The sequence below is a fragment of the Helianthus annuus genome, chromosome 16 (genome assembly GCF_002127325.2).
Source record: "Helianthus annuus cultivar XRQ/B chromosome 16, HanXRQr2.0-SUNRISE, whole genome shotgun sequence".
NCBI lineage: Eukaryota > Viridiplantae > Streptophyta > Magnoliopsida > Asterales > Asteraceae > Helianthus > Helianthus annuus.
The window spans coordinates 183,324,745-183,339,197 of NC_035448.2; the positions used below are offsets into that span (position 1 = coordinate 183,324,745).

A 14,453-nucleotide genomic window follows, 5' to 3' on the forward strand; every position below is an offset into this window, starting at 1 on the left:
CTACAAGAGTCTAGTATTTGGAAATGTTGCCATTTATAAATGTGAAAAAAAGTTTTAAAGGTTGACATGCAACTCATTGCATTAATCGACCCATACTTCTATAAGGAGTATCTTTATCTAACAAAATATGTAGGTGTCATGTTTACTCAAAATATTAGTTGTAGTTTATGTATATGTTCAAAGCACCGAGTATAATTATTTTGGAATATTGACGTTGTTTTGAACCAATCATCTAGAAAAAAAAGTCTTGGCTTTGTTTGTAAGTAGTGTTTGTTAAGACCATGAAAGGTGTTTTGGAACATTATGTAGAGTTTGCCATTTTAGCCCAAATAGAGGAAACATACTTTCACGACTAATTTGACCATTTGAAACAACTTCATGTGAAATATGCCTTCCTTATATTATAATCACAAACTAGAATTAAGCATCCGCGCTTTGTGGCGGGCGTAAAACAGTGGCGGATCAAGTGGGGGTTCCTCCAGGAACCCTCTCGGTTTGGAAAAAAATAGTAAAATATAGTGGAAACCTTGTATGATTTGGGAAAATTAGTGAGATTCTACCAAAATGAACCTCCTGGAAAAATTTCTTGGATTCGCCACTGGCGTAAAACCATGCTAAAAAGTACCAATGTCACACCACTGCCAACGAACACCAACATTGACTCGACCTGGGACCTGCGCGTTGCGACAAACCTATCAAACAGGAAAAAATAGACGTAAAAACGTTGAACCACACATGTACGTTGCACCATGTTAACTCGCAAAATTTTGAACGAAATATAAAAACGTTGAATCACACACATTCGTTGCGCCGTATAAACCCGAACAATTTAGAACGAAACGTAAAATAGAAATTTATGAAAGATTAAAAGTATAGGGGACAAAAGTTGAAAGTAAAAAGTTTGTGAGGTTAAATTGCAAATAGTGAAAAGTTTTAGGTTAAAATAAAAAAAACAAATTATGTGGGGTTAAAATTACAAAAGGTACAAACCTTTGGGTTAAAAGTAAAAAGTCAAGTTTTTTTTTTTTTTTTTTTTTTTTTTTTTTTTTTTTTTTTGAAAAACTCATAAAGCATAAGGTATAACCCCATAGGGGAATGTTCATTTGAGAAGAAATTTAATGTGAGAAGAAAAATAAGAAAGGACATAATGGTAAAATATCAAATAGTTTATAACTTATGCAATTAATTATGTTATCTCTCATTAATAAAACGAAAAAACATTTTATCCTACACATTTCAAAATTTAACCTATATATATCTTACACTTACAAGAATTTACCATACACACATCAAAATTTATCCTACATATACTGAAAATTATCCTACACATGTCGAAAATTGTCCTTCACCATAAGTTATTTTATTTTGAAAGAGTATATTTAAAAATTAGTTACAAGTTTAATTAGTTAGCTAATTAATTACAATTATAGATTTACCTATATGCCCTTTTCCATAACATTGAATACACATATTAAATGAAGTAAATGAAGCATTTCTATTGGTTTAAAACTTATTCTTTTTATTCTTACAAAAATTTTCTTCTCATTTGAACCTTCCACTAACCCCATATGCCTAAAAATATTACTTAGTAAAAGTATTTAGTATTTATTTAATTAATATTTAAATTAATTAAATGCTTACTTCTATGAACTTTCAATTTATTAGGCCATGAGATGTACTCTAACATCTAGAGTATTAACAATGACATGACATGTTAACTAACATTGCAAACCGCTCACTCCTTGTGTTAAACTGCATTAAATGAGTTATGTGTTAACATGTTAACCCAATGTTAACATATTGAATTAATTATTATTTTTTTCTTTTTTAGACAAAAACTCAATGTTAAAAGGCATTAAATGAGTTATGTGTTAACATGTTAAACCATTTCCTTAGAGTGAGACAACGTGAAATGAGAAAAAAATTTGATGTGTCACTTAGGTGCAGTTCAGCTAAATTAAAGTATATCCAATGGCCTTAGTGGCTTTGGAAATTTCCAAACACGATACAACTTCATATTACATCTTGTTGGATTTCAGGCACCCGGCTTTAGATTTTGAAATTAGTATAGTTATCAAAGCTCACTTATTCGTCCTTCGTTTTCAGATATCCGATTTGAATTTAACTCTGTTATGTTCCAAATTGAAAGTTGCTAAGAATAAAAAAACTTGTGCTGAGAACCAACATGTCTTCATTCCCTTTACCTTTGATATTTTCGGTTCCCTTGCTTCTAAAGCTGTCGGTTTCCTGGACAGAGTGCAGAAGGTCGTGCACAACAATTTCTCGACGCCGAGGAACCAACGTTTTATTTTCAATAGAGTTAGATTTACTATTCAAAATCGGGTTGCGGCGCAATATGTTGCCCATTTACCTCCTATTATTATTATGTAATTTTCTTAACATGTTTAATAAAAGTCATGTTTGTATTCAATCACAATAACTCATTCTTATGTAATTTTCTTATTATTATGTTTAATAAAAGTCATGTTTTGATTCAATCACAATAACTTAGTTATTTGATTTTCGACTTCCGACGATTTAATTCATAGATTAAATAAAACAATATTTTCTACATAAAATTTATTATAAGTTGACTTTTCAACCAAATTTATTATAAGAAAACACTTCTCTATTGCTGCCATTTTGGTTTTTGGTTTGTCAAATTATGTCAATTTAGGCCAAATTTTAAATTTGTATCATTTTCCTCCCTAATATTCTTGAAACATGTCAGTTACATCCAAAAAATTAAGACTAAATCGAATAATTGGACAAACCACAGTGGCGAAAATAACAGTTAACTCATGCTTTTTTGGGACGGAACTGACATGTTTCAAGAATGTCAGGGATGGAAATAGTACAAATTTAAAATTTTGTCTGAACTTGTATAATTGGACAAACTATAGGGACGAAAATAGCACTTAACTCTAGAGGTGTACAAAAAAACCGGTTTTAGAACCGAAACCGGTTTTTTTTAACCGGTTTTTTTATTACCGGTTTTACAACCGAAACGAACCGCCGGTTGTAGACCGGTTAGGATTCTTGATCTGAAAAACCGGTTAACAACCGAAACCGGTTTTAAAAAAACCTGTTAAAACCGGTTAAAAACCGTTTTTTTGGCAAAAACCGGTTAAAACCGATCCCAACCGGTTACACCGGTTATTGTTTTGGACTTGAAAAACCGGTTAGTAACCGAAACCGGTTATAGAAAAAACCAGTTTTCGTTTTGGATGAAAAAACCAGCTCAGTTAATAACCGAAACCGATTTAAAAAAAAAAACCGATTTATACACCTCTATTTTAACTCCCTCTAGAATATTTAACTTGGTCATTGTTTACTCAATTATATTTATGCTTATAAGTTATAACACCACCTAATCCATACATACAAAACTTGGTCATTGTTTACTCAATTATATCTATGCTTATAAGTTATAACACCACCTAATCCATACATACAAAGTAATAAATTATGAAAACCATCTTTGGAATTTCCAATTTTCAAACATTAATAAAGTAGTGGTTGAAGAACATTCACTCTATTGCTATCTTCCCTTTAAATTCCAATAAAACTCACAACAATAAATACTAGGTGTAACATTTCAATATTTATTACAATAAAATCGTAACGACTACCGTTACATAAACGTACTCCACGAACAATATATGTATTCAATGCAGCCACATGCCTCTCCAATATCTCCCCCAAAATAAAATCCACAAAAATTAAACACAAAAAACAAAAACAAAAAAGAAAAAAATAAAAAAAGTTTTAAAAAAATTTCCACCGCCCGCAAACCAGAATATTAAAATTTCAAAAAAAAAAAATTTTTTTTTTAAAAATTTTCCACCGCCGGCAAACCAGAAATATTAAAATTTCAAATTTGGTTGGTGGGGAAAAATAGAGAAAACATATGGAGGTTGTAACGGCCCCACACACGCATCATGTTTCCAGATCACAAATTTCTCCACACAGATTAATAGCTCAATCCGCATGTAACCCACGCTTTACGACTTGTATGTTTCTTGGTACTTAGTTGATCCAGATCTGGAAGAATTTATGTCTTTTAAATCTTTTTAAAACTTTAAAACCTTTTTCCAGAGCGGATATTACTATAACCAGAAACATATCGTATGGAAACTTGTACTTTGTGGATAAAAAGTTGTAAAATGTGTGTAAGTTAAGTATTTCTGGTCTGCTTATAAAACTATACGTATATGTATATATGTATCTATGTATATAACGCTTTTCTGGACAATAATGTGTGTTTAGAGAGAGAAAGAAGAAGAAAAAGCAGTAAAGCAAAACGGCGTCGTCTCTCTCTCCATGTGACTTTGGACCAGGTCATCTTATTCATATACTAGGGTTTATGTTCACAAATCTGCTAATTTATTGTTTCGGAAGTTCAATTCTCTGTTCGTTAACTATTTGTGTTGAATTCAGACCACAGATCTGTTGAAATGAGGTAATTTTGATGATTTCTAGGGTTACATTCAGTTTCAGTAGCTGTTGAATCGATAATTTGTGTTTAATTTCGTGTTTGAAGGTGAATTTGTGGTTAATTTAGTGTGAATTTGAGGTAATTTAGCCGGTTAGGTTAGATAAAGTGGAAGAGGTTTGGCAAGAGGTGATGTTTTTGGTGTGAAGTGGAGTATTATTTGTGGAACTTTTTGGTGTTGATATGGATTTGATGCTGAAATTGTCGGGCGATTAATCCGTAAGGAACGAAGGAGTGCACTGTTGTGAGATTGTTAAGTTAGGGTCCCCTCCATTAACAAGTAAGTTCAGTAGGACCTTTGTTGGTTAATGATTGTTGCTTTTCGGGGCAGATGAGCTATCACCTTTTTGTGATCTTAGTTAATTGAGAACTGAGCTGGTTGGATATACAGATATACTTCTGTTTTTTGTTGAGATAAACTGATAAAGTGAAGGATCTGGTTTGTCAAATAATGGCGACGGCGACTGATGCAGCGGCTGCTAGATTTAAGTCAATCAAGTCATTGCCTGTGGATTATAGGTTTATGGGTTCGTCAGGTGAGAAGTCTGCGAACAGTTCGGTTTCGGTTTCGGTTAGTATACCGGAGAATGGTAATATGGATCGGGTTGTTGATGATGATTCGCCGTATGGTCAAGGGTCGAGCTTTTTGTTAAATGATAGACCTTCTGTGGATGATGTTAATGATGATGATGATGCTGATGTTAATCCGTCGGTTTCTGCTCAAGGATCTGTTTTGGGTTCGTGGGGGAATAAGAAATGGGGTGATACGGCTTCTTATGTTGCTAAAAAGGTAAATCTGGTATTCAAGTTACACTTTTCTTGTTGCTTGAATGTACAATGAGTTCAGAAATATGGTTCGATTAGTTGGAATTTCTTGATATATATTGCAAAATGATCTTTTTCATTAATGCATTTATATATCTGTCTAACTTTAACATGATTAGATTGGAAAGTTCTGATTTTTTTTACATGTAGTTCTCAGATTATTTGTACTATGTTCACTTGATCAATTCAAGAATTTGTAATAACGTATTATTGAATTGATCAGTGAACATACTACAAATAATTTGAGAATTACATGTAAAAAAATCAGAACTTTCAATCTAATCATGTTATCGATATAAAGTTAGACAGAAAAATAAATGCATTAATGAAAAATCAGAACTTTCCATTCTAATCATATAGATCCATTGAAGCATGTCTCACTTATTTTTTGGTTTCTGTTTTTTAATATACTTAAGACACACAAGTATACTATCATCACACTAATATAAGTCTGAAGCATATATTTGAATACAGTTTTACACATACATTTAAAATGACATTTTAGATGATGGTAAGTGAGACGCTTTCTGTGTATCAAAGAAAAGAATCACTGGATGATTTTGTGCCTGTTTGTTTTTATGCATATGCACATAAAGTTGTATTAATTAGTTTGTAAGCGACCAAAATGGCTTCTTAACTGAAAATGTCCTCTGTGTGATAGCTTCGTTCATGTAGGCTTTTTTTCCTCCAATTTTTAGAACATATATTACCTCTGTGTGGGCACCTATAATTAACTTACAGTGAATTAAAGTTATCAAATCTTACGTAGTTAGAAAAGATTCAGTTTTCTAGATAGATAATGAAAATACAAACTGATATTGCATTTCAACGAGCTAACTTATTCGTAGGCAGCAAAAGATCGTAATTTCATTAACTCAATGAGTTGAAAGTTTACTTCAAACTCTATACAAATTAATATTAGTACAAGTTCATCGTATTGTAGATTTTTGAGCTAATATTAATCTTTATTTCATTGATGTACACACGTGATTCAGAAGCTTCAATCATGGTTCCAAACATCTGACGGGAACTGGGAACTGGCCAAGATTCTATCTATTACAGGATCCGAGTCACTGATATCATTTTCCGAAGAAAAAGTAAGCGAACTTATTTTCATTACTTATTTTTATTGGTGATTCGAATAACCACGACTTATGATTTGATATCTCATTTTAGGTATTAAAGGTGAGCTCCGATAGCCTATTACCTGCAAATCCCGAAATCCTTGATGGAGTAGATGATCTTATGCAACTAAGTTATCTAAACGAACCGTCAGTCTTGTACAATCTTCAATACAGATATGATAGAGACATGATCTATGTAAGTATTTGCTAATATTTGTAATGTTTATCAATTATTTTAAGTTTCTAACACTTGTTATACTTTGTTAATCTTGTATTCCTTTCATCATCTGTTACAGTCCAAAGCAGGACCGGTTTTAGTTGCCATCAATCCTTTCAAGAAAATCCCGTTATATGGGAGTGATTATATTGAAGCCTATAAGCGTAAATCTATCGACAATCCTCACGTATATGCTATTGCTGATACAGCTATACGGGAAATGATTAGAGGTTTTTTTTAATGTTTCCTTTTTATACTTTTATGGAGGTCTTTTTTCTCACTTTTGGCCATCTGAATCATCTGATTATGTAATTATTGCTCTTTTTTATCGTGCAGATGAGGTAAACCAATCTATTGTGATAAGGTTAGTTGACGAATCTTTCTAGAAAAACAGTTTATGCAAAACAGTGTATGCTCATATGTTTAAATTAATAGGGCTGCAAACGAACCGAGGGAACACGAGCAAGACCTTGTTCGTTTGCTCAGAATATGTGTGTTCATGAACGGTTCATAAACAGTTACCCAACAAGATTTTATGTTCGTGTTTGCTTGTTAAAGAAATGAACTTGTTCGTGTTCGTTTGTGTTTGTTTGTTAATTTTAGGAAACAAACAAAAGCGAACGTTCATGAGCACAAACTAATGTTCATGAGCACAAACAGAAACAAACGAAAACAAAGAAGCGTTCATGAACAAAATATATAATACACGACACTTATTCGATATTTTATTTGCCATTTTGAAGTACTTAAATACAATATAAAAACTAAAAACACTAATGAACTATAGAACACAATTGAACATAAACGAACACGTTACCGAACGTTCACAAACATAAATGAACGAACGCAACCTCTGTTCATGTTTTGATCATTCAACTAAACGAACGGAATTTCTTGTTCATGTTCGTTTGTCTAATAAACAAATGAACACAAACGAACTTCCCACCGAACGGTTCACAAACTGTTCGCTGAACATTTGGTTCATTTGCAGCCCTATGCTTAATACCACATATATTATTGCACTCATGCTGTGAATATATATATTGTCCAGTGGTGAAAGTGGAGCGGGGAAAACCGAAACCGCAAAGATAGCAATGCAATATTTGGCTGCTCTTGGAGGAGGTAGCGGAATAGAATACGAAATACTGAAAACGAATCCGATTTTAGAGGCCTTCGGTAATGCAAAAACATCAAGAAATAACAATTCAAGTCGTTTTGTAAGTTCTCTCTTCATGTATTGGACCACAAATTTCTATTTTGCTACTGTTTCCTGTATTCTAACGATAACGTAAATGGATATCAGGGAAAGTTGATTGAAATTCACTTCAGTGAAACTGGGAAAATATCGGGAGCCAAGATCCAGACATGTAAAATCGATATCGCATTCTTTTTTATTTTTTGAACAAAAGTATTTCTTTATTATTTACTGACATCGTGTCTTGTTATTTTCAACGTTTTGTAGTTTTGCTTGAAAAGTCAAGAGTTGTTCAATGCACAGACGGAGAACGGTCGTATCATTCGTTTTATCAGCTTTGTGCCGGAGCTCCACCATCTCTTAGGGGTACTAATTCTGAATCCTATAAAGTTTAAATAACATTAACTATTAACTATTAATCACTATTTATCTTTCTGTTTACTTTGTTACAGAGAAATTAAACTTGAAGAGTGCGCGTGAGTACAAATATTTGCAGCAAAGCACTTGCTACTCGATCAATGGGGTCGATGATGCCGAAGAGTTTCGTGTTGTAGTGGTACTATATCTCTCATTTCACTTTTTTTTTAAATTAAAAAAAAATAACAGATTGATATTCATTATAAAGTTCTTATTTTTTTCAGGAAGCACTGGATGCTGTTCATGTTAGCAAAGAGAATCAGGAAAATGCTTTTGCAATGCTTGCAGCCGTATTGTGGCTTGGAAATGTGACGTTTTCTATTGTCGATAATGAAAACCATGTTGAACCCATTATTGATGACGGTAAGTTTTTATTGTTATATTATTTATACATTTAATTAAGAGTAAAATGCCATTTTCTTCCATGAGGTTTGGCCAGTTTTGCGTCTTTCATCCAATGGTTTGTTTTTTTTTTTTTGCATCTGGATCCAAAAGGTTTGAAATCTTGCCATTTTCATCCAGCTCGTTAACGCCATCCATTTTTCTCCGTTAAGTCAGGGGTACCTCTGTCTTTTTTGTTAACTTTAAAGGCAATATGGTCTTATTCACTTTATGTACGAAAATACCCCTGACTTAACAGAGAAAAATGGATGGAGTTAACGAGTCGGATGACAATGGCAAGATTTCAAACCTTTTGGACCAGATACAAAAAAAACCTTTGGACGAAGGTTGCAAAACTGGCCAAACCTCGGGGATGAAAATGGCATTTTACTCTTTAATTAACTATACATATATATTTGAATTTATAATACAATGTCAATAACAGCCCTGCTGAATGTCGCTAAATTAATTGGTTGTGAGGCTGATGATCTAAAGCTTGCTTTATCTACTCGAAAAATGAAAGTTGGCAATGATATCATTGTTCAAAAGCTAACCCTAGCTCAGGTAAATAAATGATTAATATTACAAACAGTTTATGGGGTTAACTTTATTGTGATGATTTTAATTTTTAAATCTTGATTATTGCAGGCAATTGACACAAGAGATGCTTTGGCTAAATCGATATATTCTTGTTTGTTTGATTGGTTGGTGGAACAAATCAACAAATCACTTGCTGTAGGCAAACGTCGAACAGGAAGATCTATTAGCATTCTTGATATATACGGGTTTGAATCGTTTGATGTGAATAGCTTTGAGCAGTTTTGCATTAATTATGCAAATGAACGGTTGCAGCAGCATTTTAATCGCCATTTATTCAAGCTAGAACAAGAGGTACCGCCATTACTTTTGACTAATCAACTTTGTGACTGTTGATTAATGATTATTATTTGTAGGTATATAAATTAACAGTTTTTCTTTTTAGGAATACATTCAAGATGGAATTGACTGGGCAAAAGTGGAGTTTGAAGACAATCAAGACTGTCTTAATCTTTTTGAAAAGGTTTACAGCCTATTTTGTTACCTATATTTTACTGGATTTATTTTTTTTTTTTCCAAAATTTAAAATCCCGCCCGCAATTCCTTTTTTTTTAGTCTGCATTTTGAGGGTTTTTTTTTTTTTTTTTTTTTTTTTTTTTTTTTTTTTTGTAACTTTATATAACACAATTAATGGTTGTTTCTTACAGAAACCGTTGGGTCTAATGACTTTATTAGACGAAGAATCTACATTCCCGAATGGCACAGATATGACATTTGCAACAAAGCTAAAACAACATTTAAAAACTAATTCTTGTTTTAGAGGAGAACGAGGAAAAGCATTTACAGTTCATCATTATGCCGGAGAAGTAAGTACATTTACACACTTTTCTTTAACACAATTTTATTATTTGGTGCTATAACTTATAAATATAAATATAAATTGCGCTATTTCAGGTTACATATGATACAAGTGGATTTCTGGAGAAAAATCGCGATTTATTACACTTAGATTCCATTCAACTTTTATCTTCTTGCACGTGTGAACTCCCGCAAGCTTTTGCCTCAAATATGCTTTCGTTATCTGAAAAAACGGTTCCTGGACCGTTACATAAATCTGGTGGAGCAGATTCCCAGAAGCTTAGTGTTGTAACAAAGTTTAAGGTATGATCCGTTTTAAAGGTTATTATTGTAATTTGAGATGGTAATTTGTAACATGTTTTGAAGGTTAATGTATGCTATATCATCTTATTCAGGGCCAACTGTTCCAATTAATGCAACGATTGGAAAGCACGACACCTCATTTCATACGTTGCATTAAACCTAATAATTCACAGTCTCCTGGAATTTACCATCAAGGACTTGTGTTACAACAGCTGAGATGCTGTGGTGTTTTGGAAGTTGTTAGAATATCGAGATCTGGATTTCCAACACGAATGTCCCATCAGAAATTTGCAAGAAGGTATATATATATATATATATATATATCCCTTGAAAACTTGTATAATATCATATTTACCCAACCATAGAAATTAATATCAAGTATACCCCATCCAAAGTACTTTAAATTTCATATTTACCCATTTCATTAAATAAGATTTAGTAATGACAAAGATACCCTTCTATTTCTCCTTACACAACAAACTCTCATATCAATGCAATTTTCACGGGAATGTAAAAATGTCATAATTTGAAAATGGGTATATTTGATATGATCTCTGTTATTCCGTTCTTTTATTATATAACAAGTGCAATTTCCTGCGCTATCACGTCGAGTTATCGGTCATTCGGTCGGTATCGATTCGATTTGTTACACTACTGGTACGATGCACGCACTCGGTACAACAATCAACATGAGTTTTATATCGATCGAAGACCATAAAGACAAACACTGGTATCGGTATCGGTATCCATGTTGGTCGGATGATATTAGGTCGGTCCATCACGGTATCTGTATTCGTCTAGGTTTTATCGTCGTAGACGGAGTTGTATAAGTAAAATATTATCTAAACCGGAAACCATAAAAATGAATATGGTACCGATACCGATGTTCGATATAGCTCGGTACCGGTGTTAGTTTATTGAAATCGAAAACCATAAAAATGAATGTCGGTACGGTTTCCATTTTCAATAAAATTCAGTGTGATTAATATGGGAATGTTGGTAAAAAATATTAAACATAATTGCGTATTTTGAATTTTTTTAAGTTAATGAAGGCAAGTTATAAAAAATTCAATTAAATGAAAATAAAAAAGGTAAATTAAATGAAAAATCATAAACTAAAAATTAAAACAAATACTTTAAGAAAATAAATCACTATTCATGAAGGTTGTTAAATTGTATGTATATATAATATAATTTAATTTTCACTTTAGAGTATTAGTTAAAAGATAATATTTATTTATATACAATGTCTTTCTTGCATCAGGTATGGCTTTCTTCTGCTGGAACATGTTGCATCACAAGATCCACTAAGCGTGTCAGTTGCAATTCTTCACCAGTTCGACATTCTTCCCGAAATGTATCAAATTGGTTACACAAAATTGTTCTTCCGTACCGGACAGGTTAGATAAAAAAACATTTCAATTATTACATTACAAATCAATTAACTTTTTCCAAATTCATTTTCAGATTGGTAAGCTTGAGGATACACGAAACCGTACACTTAACGGTATATTACGTGTTCAAAGCTGCTTTAGAGGTCACAAAGCTCGTCAATATATGAAGGAGCTTAAAAGAGGAATTTTCAACCTTCAAGCATGTATGTTTTTTTTTTTTTTTAATTTTCTATTACTGATTATTTAATCATTTCATGTAAAAATATGGAGATTTATAAAAAAAAAAATCTACAGTTGCTCGTGGTGAAAAAACTAGAAAGGAGTTTGCAATATTGGTACATAGACACAGGGCGGCTGTGCATATACAAAAACATATTAAAGCCAAAATAAGCAAGAAAAGATTTGAAGATGTTCATGGCGCGACAATTACGTTACAAGCTGGTACTAATTTAGCATCTGCAGATAGATTTATGGACAATTTAAACAAATCATGTCATTTTACTTTTAGTTTTTATTTAGTCTTATTAAAAACCTCTTTCCAGTTATTCGTGGCTGGCTGGTTAGGAGATGCTCAGGGGACATTGCTCTACTCCAATTCGGTTCCGGAAAGGTAATTTCGGATTTTTTTTATCGATCATGTTATGGTGTTAAATAACACACTATTCTCTACCGTTTAGGAGATTAAATAACATTTTTTTTACAAACAGGGTAACGGGTCAGATGAAGTGCTAGTAAAGTCATCATACCTTGCTGAACTACAAAGAAGAATCCTTAAAGCAGAAGCCGGTTTAAGAGAAAAAGAAGAAGAAAATGATATTCTCCACCAACGTCTCCAACAATACGAAAACCGTTGGTCCGAATACGAGCTTAAAATGAAATCAATGGAAGAAGTATGGCAAAAACAAATGCGATCGTTACAATCAAGTCTTTCGATAGCCAAAAAGAGTCTCTCATATGATGATTCCGAGAGAAATTCAGATGCATCAATCAACACAGCAAATGACGAAACTAACCCTGGCTGGGATGCCGCAACAAACGGTAGAAGAAACGGTGTTGAGAACGTGAGACCGATGAGTGCGGGTTTGAGTGTGATTAGTCGATTAGCTGAAGAGTTTGAACAAAGAAGTCAAGTGTTTGGAGACGATGCGAAGTTTTTGGTGGAAGTGAAGTCGGGTCAAGTTGAGGCTAATTTGAACCCGGATCATGAACTTCGGAGGTTGAAACAGATGTTTGAAGGGTGGAAGAAAGATTACACCGCGAGGTTGAGGGAGACAAAGGTAATTTTGAACAAACTTGGACATGAAGATGGTGACGGTGAGAAAGGTAAAAAGAAATGGTGGGGGAGGCTTAATAGCTCGCGGGTTAACTGAGTTTTATTATGTGTTTTTACTTAATACATGGTTGTATAGCAAGTGTTTTAAGTTTTAACTGTCGCATGTCGAATGCGGTTCTTGGCTTGTTTATACTTATAACTTATATTTTGTCGCGGATTTGGGTGTTTGATGATCATCAACATGTCGATGCATCGCGTCTGGTGAGCGAACGGCAAAAATTAATCATTCTTCATTTGCATGGAAGATGTTTTTTTTTTAAAATTACTTCATGATCTCCTCACATGTCATGTTTTATTGTTATTTTTTTTCATTTGTTTTATCATGTATTCTATCGATCTTACAGGGCCAACGAATAGATATAGCCCATAGAAATGTTTTAGACATAGCCACATGGTTTTGTTGGTCCTATTGACTTTAAATAAAAAAAAAGAAGAAGAAACACCAATGTCAAGGGGTAGTTCTGATTTGGAGGATTATGGATAAAGTTAAATTGGTTAGGAGGATTATGGATAAAAAGTTAAATTGGTTAAAGTTAAGTGAGTTTGAGATAAATGTAGTTTGGTTTATTTGTTTAAATATTTTGAATTATTGATTTATATATCTAGTTGGGTTATTTGATAATTAAAATAGAGTTTGAGTTTGAGTTGGGTTAGGATTAGTATGAGTATGGTATAAATAGATGGTTATGGTTATTTTAATTGGTGTGATTTGGTTTATTATAATAAAAATTAGAACGAGTTAGTTCATATCGTGTTTTTTTGTGTTCAATCAAGGTTATGATTTTCCAACAATATATATGCATGTTTTACGCGCCAAAAACGTATCATAATATAAGAAATCCCATCATTTAATTGAGCAATCATGATCATGGTTGTAAAAATCCTAACTAGGCTCCGATTAGACGCTAACTAATTGCTAGTCAGAGGTTCACCGAGTAAATTTTATCCAATCGGCTAATTAATCAGTAGGCGGCCAACAGTCGTCAAATCCAGTCCTAAATGGCTACAAATCGGTGGTAGTTTAGCGATTTCGGCTAGTTTCTTGACCAAAACCTGTAAATTTTGGCAATTAATCTTATCTACCTGAAAATACAGGTCGACAAAGGTGTTAAAACATGTTTACTAAAAAAATACATATAACATGTGTGTACATACATATTAAACTGAAAATCACATATAAAATCCCAATCCAATTAACCGCTAGTCGGTACTCCACTAACCGATCAGCGCCTAGCATTTCATACAACACTGATCATGATAAAACGCTACACAAACTCGTGTAGTATTATTTAAGATTTTCTAGGTCTTTTTGTTTCACCTATTTTCCTTGGCTTTTCATTATATTTCAAAATGTCTCTCTTATTTGTTCAATAC

The 14,453-nt window shown here is 32.8% G+C and overlaps 1 protein-coding gene across 1 annotated transcript; it reads left to right on the forward strand.

Annotated features, from left to right (window-relative positions):
* The first annotated feature begins 4,249 nt into the window (after positions 1-4,249).
* Positions 4,250-13,360, forward strand: LOC110918521 (myosin-1). The gene is made up of 22 exons (XM_022162815.2): positions 4,250-4,462; positions 4,544-5,285; positions 6,316-6,417; positions 6,497-6,640; positions 6,741-6,891; positions 6,998-7,025; positions 7,713-7,878; positions 7,965-8,028; positions 8,124-8,222; positions 8,309-8,412; positions 8,498-8,636; positions 9,100-9,218; positions 9,303-9,545; positions 9,637-9,714; positions 9,899-10,057; positions 10,146-10,352; positions 10,445-10,650; positions 11,617-11,752; positions 11,820-11,949; positions 12,041-12,187; positions 12,289-12,356; positions 12,454-13,360. The coding sequence occupies exons 2-22, from the start codon at positions 4,947-4,949 to the stop codon at positions 13,114-13,116; spliced, it is 3,492 nt and encodes a 1,163-aa protein (XP_022018507.1). The 5' UTR covers positions 4,250-4,462; positions 4,544-4,946; the 3' UTR covers positions 13,117-13,360.
* Positions 13,361-14,453: the final 1,093 nt, after the last annotated feature.

What these genes read in the sequence shown, in the direction of transcription:
- LOC110918521 (XM_022162815.2), top strand. Translation starts at nt 4,947, where the DNA reads ATGGCGACGGCGACTGATGCAGCGGCTGCTAGATTTAAGTCAATCAAG. An exon ending in CATCAGAAATTTGCAAGAAG is followed by an intron (nt 10,651 to 11,616) that starts GTATATATATAT and finishes TTCTTGCATCAG; the next exon opens with GTATGGCTTTCTTCTGCTGG. An exon ending in TCCAATTCGGTTCCGGAAAG is followed by an intron (nt 12,357 to 12,453) that starts GTAATTTCGGAT and finishes TTTTACAAACAG; the next exon opens with GGTAACGGGTCAGATGAAGT.